The 10,365-nt window shown below is 49.8% G+C and overlaps 1 protein-coding gene across 1 annotated transcript; it reads right to left on the reverse strand.

Moving 5' to 3' along the window:
• Positions 1–3,973: 3,973 nt before the first annotated feature.
• LOC101754851 (patatin-like protein 3) lies at positions 3,974–6,061 on the reverse strand. Its single transcript, XM_004963104.3, has 3 exons — positions 4,956–6,061; positions 4,712–4,774; positions 3,974–4,570 (listed from the first exon to the last, which is right to left on the reverse strand). Exons 1-3 carry the CDS (start codon positions 5,934–5,936, stop codon positions 4,214–4,216), a joined length of 1,401 nt encoding a protein of 466 aa, XP_004963161.1. The 5' UTR covers positions 5,937–6,061; the 3' UTR covers positions 3,974–4,213.
• Positions 6,062–10,365: the final 4,304 nt, after the last annotated feature.

Consider the following 10,365-nt stretch of genomic DNA (forward strand, 5'->3'; position numbering starts at 1 on the left):
TTACCAAATTATAAATTATTTAATTTTTTTAAAAAAGTTGGATCAAATTTATACAATAAGTACTAATATTCACAATATCAAGTACTATTAGTTTTTTCATTAAATATATTTTCGTAGTTTAACTATTCGGTGCCATAAATCTTCATGATCATCTCTGTAAGTTTGATCAAACATAAAATAGTTCAACTTTCTAAAAAATTAAAATAATTTATAATTTGGAATGGAAGAAGTAGCCAGTGCGTGGAGTGTGCACGGACGTTAACACGAGGCATGGCAGCTTCGTAGCTTCATTGATACCACGCGCGGCTCACGTAGTCACGTGCTCAGTCGCAGGTCTCCATGAACAGCGGTCACCTTCCGTCCCGCCAGATCTGGCGCGTGTGCGTGCAGGCGTTTACTCCTCCGCCTACGACGACGTGCGTGCATGCCGCCAATTAATGGACGGGCAAACGAGGCCGTAATTCCGTCAACGCGGGTAAATAAATTCAACCGAGCAATCCTATACCATTGGATCATTATCAATGCAAAGTTTCATATTTATGTTTCCAAGAATACCATATACTCCCTCCGTCCAGGTTTGATCAGTGTATAAAAAAATAATAAGTGTTCAGAAATGATCTGTGTATTCCCGGTTGGAACCGATCGCGGGAGCGACGCGCACGCGCCGTCCGCCTCTTCAATGCAACGCCCAGCTCGGTTTGCTTCGCTTCTCATCCGCGCTCGCGTCGAGGCCATGTCACATCATAAAATTAGCTAGGTGGCAGCTCATTTATTGTCTATGAAACTCTCATTTAGGCCAGTCTCAGTGTGAGTTTATCAACATTAATTTCTATGCTACATTAACAATTTTGCTGATTTGGCAAGGGTTTTACGAGAAAAGAGGGGACAAAGTTTCATGAAATGAGAAGAAGTTTCATTCCTATAAAAAACCAACAATCATAATTACCAGTGCAATGAAATTATATATTGAGACTGATCTTACTGACCTCGAGTACTTTGCTGGTTTTACTACCACCACCACTATATGCCGCGCCACATGGAAGAAGATGTGGAATGATAATTAATTAGTTATTCCGAAATTTCCTACACGGACCAGCTAGCGGAGGCAATTAAGGGTGTGTTTGGTTCCGAGACAAAGTGGGACGGGATGGTCTGACCTAATTTTGTGGGATGGAACGATTCTATCTAATGTTTGGTTAAGGTGGGATAGATCCGTCCCTATTTTTTGTTTGGTCGAGGGTTAAGAAATGTGGGATGGACGATACTTTAACACAGTTAGCAATAGGGTTTAGTAGGCCCCATCTATCATTTTAGGATCCACATGTCATCCTCTTCTGTTTTCTTTCAGTATCTTTTTCTCCCAGCTTTCTCCTCAGGGGCCGCCTCCTTCCTGTCGCCGCCTTCTCTCTCCCACCTGCCTCCTTCCCGTCGGGCTTCCTCCACCCCGTCGCCTTCTATCCCCACCCGAGCATCTAAGCCGGCTGGTCGATGCCCCATTGGAGCTGGCCCGCCGACCCGCTAGAGCTGGCCGCCGCCCCGGCACTGGGTCGCCTCGTCAAAGCTGGCTGCCGCCTCCCCACCAGGCCACCCGGAGGACCTCGCGCCGCCTCACCGGAGCCTGCGCCATCGCCCATCGCTCCACTGCCTCCCATGGCTCCTCTATCCGCACCGCCACCTGTGCCTCGCTGGAGGTCGCACCGTCACCTGTCCGCTAGTTTCGGTGGGATGGAGTCATCCTGCATCTAAAGAAAATATTTCCCTTCAGGAATAGTTTCATCCCACCTATCCTCGAACCAAACATCGCGAAAAAAGGGAACAGCCCATATGCAAACACACAGTAAGTAAGAGACTGCCTCTCGATCGCAGCAGCTTCGTTCCGTCGCGCGGTGACAGCTGCGTGCTCGGGGACGGTGAAAAAAACAAAAGAAAAAAACGCCAGTCGCAAGTACGATTGGTAATTAAGTTGGTTAATTAACCACAGGGGCAGGGGGGACATGCAAGATTCGGGCCTCGGTAAATCCAAGTGCTAGGCGCCGTGACATCTCTGGCGAGGCATACTAGTTTACTGGCTCCGTTAAATAATTAACCTTTCCTTCTTCTTCGATTCTCTGACCAAGTCGCCGCGGCCGTTGACTTGCCCAGGCGGCCAGCACGGCCAGCACGCCCCTCTCTGCTCTGCTGCTTCCTTCTCTGCAGAGGGTGCAGGTTCACCTGTACCGGGGCGGTAAAAAGCAAACACGTACGTGTGGAGTGGGAGCTCGCATCGGCAATGGAGCGCCGTGAGATCCATGGAGTCTCGTCTCTCGTCAGATCAGCGTTAGTTTAATCGCGAGCGGTCGTGGATCCAGGAGCATGATCCTTTCCTGCTAGGATCATGCAGAGTGGACAGTGTGTGCAAGAATAGCTGCCGCGCTATGCTCTCATTCCCGTACTTTCCTTTCTAGCTTTCTAGTAGCTATTATTCTGTTTCGGACAGCAAAAGTTTTCCACGACAACCTTTCACATAAGTTTTCAGGAAACTTAAGTTGAATGTAGGATGAATTTAGTATATATAAAAAATGAGGGTGTGCATTTTCTACCGCATTTTCTTTGCAAAAGTCACCCGCAGATTGTAACAGTTAATGATAGACGTTGTCACTGAAGCGTCCGAGTGTTCCCCTCTCCGCTCCTTCATTCTGTACCATCTGTACGGGTGACTGCAGCCAGGCACATTGACACGACACAGTTCGGTTGAGCACGAAACGGGAACGGCAGGTTCTGAGGGGGAGAAGCGCAGACTTGTTCCCCTGACAAGAGAGTTTGGAGTTCATCTCGGCGTCCGTGGATTTTGTGCTCTGCTAGTGCTGGCCAAAATTCAGCCGAAAAAATGACCAACGGCATTCGCCGGCAGCCCGGCACTATGCACTCGTTTAGATGTATTAGTTTGCTTATATTATTTGATTCATGTATGGAATGGTTCAAAATAATAATGATCCTTTAGTTAGGTGAATTGTATCACCTTATCCAGGATGATGCCATCCCACTTAATACATTATTGTACTAATAAGATTGAACCATCCATGCATACATCATGTGATTCATGCAACCAAATACACCTATAGATTCATGTGATTCATGCAATCAAATGCATCCGTCCTATCTACCTCTCTCTGGTCCATTTTTCATGCCAGAATTTTTGACTTAAAATTCTGTCGGAGCTCCATCAGTCCAGCTTCAAGAACCTTTGAATTCTTTTTTAAACAAGAGCCATGATAGGATTAATGGTATTTAGTTGGCCTGTTTTGTTCTTATGCAGGATTAAACAGAGGTGTAGAGTTGAAACCACTTCAATTCATCGTACAACATGACAACCTCCGAATTCAGCACACATATATCCTTGAGTTTGAGAGCTCTTCTGAATGTGTCCCAAATTAATCCCCAACCAAGATCAGATTAAGCACAGATATTTCAGTGACCACCATGAGGAGCTGGCTTGCGCTTGTAGGCACTTGGCACACACAAGTAAAGGTCGAAAGGAAGCTGCAGCCTGCAGGTATTTCGCGCCACCATGCTCGTATTCGAAGCTACTCGCAGCAGCTTTATGCAGCCTTCAAGTCTCATACTTGCCCTCTCTCTTTTCCGGCCCTCTCTTGAAAGCAAGCCACAGCAGCCCACGCAGACAAAATAAAGAGCATCCATGAATCCATCGGTCCCGTACCTGAGCCGAGAGAGAGAGAGAGTGCTGTTGGGAGAAAGAAAGGAGCGAGAGATCAAGTCCTACGGCCAGGTCCAGTAAATGAAAGCTTGCACATACCAATCGATCCCTGCAAGTACTCCATTAACATCCCATCTAATGCACCATTAAGCCTAGTATGATGAGTGACGTCTGTTTCAATCTACTTGGGGAAGATTAAGGTGTGCTGTTTGAAGAGCATTCTAATCTCCCTTTTTATGCTAACTTCAGCGCTACCCGTTTAAATGTCGTGCTGGTTGATGCATGGAACTCAATAGGATCCGCTCGAGCCGATTCTTCGCCAATTTTCACATATATAAGTTACTTCCCCCGTGACATAACTTAGTTTAAGCTCAGTTGCCGGCCTAGCTCACGTGTCAGTGACCCGTGAACATGGAAGAGAGAAAAAAAAAACAGAAGGAAGAAGAGAATAGCGCCCCTTTCCTCTGTGTCGTCCACGGCATGTACAAAACTTAGAACGGGCGGCGCGGCGGCGGCCCGCTAGTGGCTGTACGAGCCCTGCGACGCCGGCGACGGCATGGTGGAGGCGGTTCGGCCGGTGGCGGTGGCCGAGGAGGCGGTGGTGGCCGACGACGGCCGCGGCGTCGCCGCCCCCGCCGCCGTGGGCGCCTGCTTGATCACCACGTTGGGCAGGCCGTGGCTGCGCGCCCGCCGCTCGTGCTCCTTCACCAGCTCCGCCGCGAACGCGTCCAGCTTCTCCCGGTTCGACTTCTCCGACAGCCGCCGCCCACGGAACAGCTCCGCCTCCACGTTCCGCTGCGTCAGCATGCCGTCGGCGACCGCCACCGCCTTCTTCGGGTCCACCGACTTCTTCCCGGAGCACGCCGGCGACGCCGCCTGGTTGAGTGAAGTTGTTAATAACACTTTGTTACGGTCTACGGAGATGAATGAATTCGACGCTTCGATGGATGCCAGTAAAAAAAGTGAAAAATCGTGAAGAGCAGTAATTCGGTAACTCTTTCTCGTGCGCTGACCCACCTGGATGCGAACGTAGTTGCGCCCGCACGTGTGCCCGAACGCCATGGCCACTGCTTGGTCGACCTGCGGAGAGAGAGGGCGCGGTAAATTAAGATTCTTTTTAAACCACGGTAAATGTTTGAAGGCAGCCGTCTGATGCAGGATGGAGGGATGAGATTGCTAACAAGTGGAGTAAGAAATCTTTTTTTTTTTGAAATAAAGTGGAGTAAGAAATCAGGGAGTTGGTTTGAGTGCTAGGACTTACCATGTCGGCGACGCCCTCGGCGGTGAGGCGGACCATCTCGGCAGGCGACGGCGAGCGCGGAGGCATGGGCGTTCGCCAGCCGGCGGACGGGGTGGCGCTTGCGGCGGCGCCGGCGCCGGCAGAGGATCCGGAGCCGATGGACACGACGAGGAGGTCGTCGACGCCGGCGGCGAGCGGGAACTCCTGCTTGTTGTGGAGCACGTGCGTGATGGCGGCCGCGGCGGGGTTGCCCATGGCCGCCACTCCTCCCGACGCGGCGGCGATGGACGTGCGCCCGTCCACGGACCGGACGGCGGCGGCGGCGGCCCCGCCGGCGCAGGTGGCGGCGCAGACGTCGCGGAGGTGGAAGTCGAAGCTGTCGCTCTCGACGGCGTCGGCGCGGGAGAAGAGGAAGGGCGCCGCCGTGGCGAGGTCGTAGCAGGGCACCAGCAGCGGCGCGACGGTGTCCCGGAGCGTGGCGTCCCCGAACACCCGCCGCAGCGGGGACGACCGCTCCCCGCGCCGGAACAGCAGGGCCGCCCACCTGCTCCGCCGCCCGCCGCCGCCGTCGCCGCCCCACCCTCCCTGCTTCCTACCGAGGCTCGCCGCCACGAACGCCAATGCGTCCGCCGCCGTGTACCGCGCCCGCCCGTCCTCCCCCTTGAGGAACAGCATCGCCGCCAGCACGCCCCCGGCGCCGGCCCCCGCGGCCGCGTCGAAGAAGTCCGCGACGCGGGCGTCGGGGTCCCCCGCGCGCTCCCGGAGCGCGGCCTCCAGCCTCGCGAGCGCGACCGCCGCCAGCAGCGCGTCGCCGGGGCCCGGCCCGCACCCGTCGATCGCCAGCACGCGGACCCGGCCTCTGTCCTCCCCGGCGGCTGCGGCCGCCCGCGCCGGCGTGCCCGGCACGGAGCCGGCTCCGCCGAAGAGGAACTTGCTCTCGAGCAGGGAGAAGATCTCGTAGCTGAGCTTACCCAGGTCCACGTCGGCTGGAGGCGACGCCATAGCTGCTGCGGCAGCTGGGCTAGCTCGTGATGGATGGATGGAGGGGTGGGGGAGGGGGGAGTAGGAGAGTGGCGAGCTTTCGGTGGGGTGGAGGTGGTGATGTCTCGACTGCCCAGCGCGCTCGCGGCCCCGCCGGGAGGCCTTCCTTATAGCTGGCCGCGCAGCAGCCACGAGTGAGCAGGCGCCTCGGCTCAGCTGCGAGAGGGAGGAAGAGGAGGCGGGTTTCACGAAATGCGTTTCCTGAGTAGGGTGGCGTAGAGACACGTGGAGGCGGCGGGGCGAAGAGACCGCGCGCCGACGGGCCGCACAGCGGCGTGTCGTGTTCGCCGCTAGCTGGCAGCCTGGCACGTGGGGCTGGGCGCTTGGTTCGCCGACTGACATGTGGGTCGTGTTTGTGGGCCCGTTATGTCAGTGAGGGTAGGGGTGGAGCGCACGTGCGGGCGGCGTGGGGCACGCGTGACCGACGGGATCGGGGCGTGTCGGGGCCGTTTGGGCGTTTGGCTGCCTCGCGGGATCGGTGGGGCCGGGCGGCTCTGCACGTGGGACCGGTGTGTCAGAGTCCCATTTGGTGGATGACGGGGATGGTTTCGTTGCTGGGCAGCACAGTGGTCAGCAAGTCAGCATGCCTTCGTACTGTCACTGTGCAGTACTCCATTCCCAGCACCGACAAAAATCAAAATATGACAAAAATGTGGGGTTTTCCCCGCCTTAAAAAGGAATTCGGGCCGTTTAGATGTTGTTTTAAAACAAATAGTGAGAATCATCTACTCAGTAATACTGTTGCATAAAATTGACGCAGCATTCATCGCAGGACAATAATCCCACGAACGAGAGGTGTGATGTCACAAATTTGATATGCTTGCCTTCTAACTGCACCGATCAAGGGATGCAAATTCATAGTTGTTGTACGGACTAATTCTGAGTTGGGCAAACAGTTGAACAAGCATATTTCGTTTACGAGCCTACAGTAATCAAGATGTTGAAAATTTCATGTAAACTTTTATATAAGAAAGTTTTAGAAAATTTATCGTGCTCCAAACTAAGCAATAAGTACTCCACACAACCATCAAAGCCACTGTTGCACCCATCTTCGGCACTATCATAGCTGATGAAAATTGCGTTCTCTATCTCTCTCGATTTTTTTTCGCGAGGACTATCTCACTCAAACTTAATCTAGTCGCTCAAATGTTATATAGAAAAATAATGAATTTACGTACTAAGCATTCATTGTCACAAAAATTGATAATTTGCGACATTTGTCGAAGGACAATAATCTCACATACAAGGTATAACGTCATGCATCCCACAACTAACCAAAATATGGACCACATGTGGATATATATTGCTGATAACATTAATTCATGCCTTACTATTTATGCATAAATATTTCATATAGAGACTTTCTTCGCAAAAAAATTACACATAAAGACTTTCTTCGCACTTGTGGTACAACACGAATGAGCTCCAAGTTGGGGTGCTGGCACCACTATGTTAGACTTTTGGTAACTGTACTCGAACCGTAAAACAGTTGGAATGCACATCGCATGCCAGTATGCCACTATGGGCATTAAATATTTGGCAAATGGTTGGACTTTCACAAAGAGACAGTACACTAATCCAAAATTATAAGATTTTGACGTAAGCTTATATATGATGCAAAATTTAGAGAAGATTCTCACACCTTAATCGGAGAAAATCCATTTTATATAAACCTGAATTGTATATAAAATCTGATGGAAAAAATCCATTTTACTCCCCCCACCTATCCACTTTGTTCACTTAACCCCTAAATAAATGTAGGCTCGCTTTACTCCTCAGAACTATTTCATTGGTCCAATCTATCTCTAATTATATTTTTTTTGTTTCTTCGCGTACAAGTTGAGTTTTAATTTCAGATTTTGCTAGTTGACTTATAACATGATACTCTATGTTAGAAAAATGCATTAGCAATTTTTCATGATTACTTTTCATATAGTTTTGTATATCTAAGATTAATTTCATATTAAATATTCCTAACCTATGAAAATAAACTTGAAAAAAAATCTTAGTATAATTTTTTTAACATAAAGCATCATGTTTTGTATCTAGTTACAAAATTTGAACTCAAAATTCAACTCGTACACGGAGAAAAAAAGGAGAAATTTAATTAGGGGTAGATTAGACCAAATGAAATAGTCCAGGGAGTAGAGTGAGTCTACATTTTGTTTAGGGGGTTAAGTGGACGAAGTGGATAGGTGAGGTGAGTAAAATTGACTTTTTCCAAATCTAATTAATGACATCAAGTTTACATAAAGAATAAAATAAAAATATTAGCGAAATAACTATCGGTCAAAGACTTATCCAACGAAACCAAATACTAGGTCATATGAATAAAAATGGAGGGAGTACCACACTTCTGATTGATGGATGCTGGGAGGACCGGAGCTCTACTGAATTAGCTGGCGAGCTTTCTGTTGATGCAAATTTAGGGTCAACACACGAAAGCACTCGAACGTGCAGCCCGTAAAAACGCTCCTTGCTGTGTTGATGTGGAGGCCAGTCAAACCGATATGGCAGGCCGGTTAGACCGGTCTCGCTAGGGAACCCGGCGAGAGACCAACGAACGCCTGCTCGGGAGGGACCCCGTTAGGGCAGACGCACCTTGGGTTGCGCTAGGCTCCATAGGCCCTGTTAGGGCAGACGCACCTTGGGTTGCGCTAGGCTCCATAGGCCAGCTAGGACGCCTCCTCATGCCATGAAGATAGAAGAAGAATAGCACATGAGGTTGGAAAAGTAGGATAACGAGGAAGAAAGGTAAAACGATAAAAGATAAATTAGTTTTTGATCGATTGGATGCCCTGAATCGGCCGTGGCTCTTTATATTTATATTTATAGGGTGAGGAAGTCTTGCCCCATTAGGAGTCACAACCCTAAAAAATCTCGTGTCAAAATACAACTCCTAACTCAGACTAAACAGACCAAATCGGTCTGACTGCCCTAGGAAACCGATCTGACTGGTTTTCCTTGGTGCATATCTTTCCTCTCATCCGAATTCCAAATCGGACGTTCTACGTGTGCATTTTGATCTACTCGACGAGAGCTACATAATGGTAAAGTGCAATTTGCATTTTGAGGATTTTGTCCAAACGGTCTGACCGGTGGGGAGACAGAGACCCTCCGCCAAATTTGACCTCGAACACTTTCCATGTACGTGCAGCATTTAAAATTAGCACGGCATTCAGCCATTTAAGCTGCTCTTTTGAATTCAATTTGCGGAACAGTTTTAACCGTGCAGTCCAACAGGTTGGGCCGTGTTAGTTGTGGGATTGGTGCGTGAAGACAAGCACGACCTTTCCGCCGCCGTCTGATGACTGCGGGCTTTTGCCTGCAGCCGATCGATCAAAGTCGTTGCAGAGGCAGTCAGGCAGGTGAATTCAAATCGAGCGCCTGCACGCTGATCACTGACGACGACCGTCGCCACTGGCCGGGATGCTTTGCTTCCGATGCTGCCGTGCCGGTGATCGAGGCAGCAGCAGCACCATTGGAGCAGCAGTAATTACCGGCGTCTGGATCGGCTCGTACAGCAATAATTACTTGAGATTTTGGAACAGTGACTGTTAATAAATTTACAAAGTTTGATCGATTCCCAAACATAGAATTGGCATCTATACATTTTTTTTCTCAAAGATCAATTTTGCAAGTACAAATTATTTTTGAGTTTGAACAGGTGGCGGAGTAGTTAACTTATAAAAGCTCATGCCGAAATTGGTGAAAACAAGAATTTGTTTGCAGTAAAGCTCTGTCGCGCGTTGTGAGGGTCTGCATCTCTACTATGTTTTGAAAAAAAAATTCTTATCCCAAATTCTTACCATTATGATAACGCAATTAATGGGTGTGTTTTCCAGAGATCGAGTTGATCTTTCGACGAGAAAGAAAGAAACAGAAACACAACGTTAACAAATTGCCCGCGCACACGTGCACCGGAATGTAAGCCAAGCTAAGCAAGCGACCTCGCCGGCCACGGCCAGCTCGTCTCCACCCGGCCTTACCGTCGGCGTAAAGTGCCGGCGGCCGGCCACCGGCTCTACGAAAGCTCAAAAAGCACCTTCTTCATGCATCAATCGATCTTATATCCCCCAACAAAATCCTGATCTGAATTAGTCTCACAAATCTCTCAATCAATCACTACACATAAACTAGCAAAGACCTTGCATATCTGAAAAGTGGTAACCACTCTTGCACATTCAGATAAGCCTTCCGGATGACGACGACTACACGGTGGTTGACGCGTACAACAAGAGCTTCGATCATGCCTCCTATTCCAAGCTACATTGCCCACCCATACCCATGATTGGCCCAACTAAGCTTGATAATTATACATGTATATATAACTAATCCCACATCTCGCAGGTAGCTTCCTCCACTCATATAATGCTGCCCTGCCTCCATA

Source organism: Setaria italica, chromosome III (genome assembly GCF_000263155.2).
Source record: "Setaria italica strain Yugu1 chromosome III, Setaria_italica_v2.0, whole genome shotgun sequence".
NCBI classification, from domain to species: domain Eukaryota; kingdom Viridiplantae; phylum Streptophyta; class Magnoliopsida; order Poales; family Poaceae; genus Setaria; species Setaria italica.

Bases quoted from the DNA above. Each gene is read 5' to 3' on its own strand.
- LOC101754851 (XM_004963104.3), bottom strand. From the start codon at position 5,936: ATGGCGTCGCCTCCAGCCGACGTGGACCTGGGTAAGCTCAGCTACGAG. The intron at 4,775-4,955 runs GTAAGTCCTAGC...CTCTCTCCGCAG, and splicing joins CCGAGGGCGTCGCCGACATG to GTCGACCAAGCAGTGGCCAT. The intron at 4,571-4,711 runs GTGGGTCAGCGC...TCACTCAACCAG, and splicing joins GCAACTACGTTCGCATCCAG to GCGGCGTCGCCGGCGTGCTC.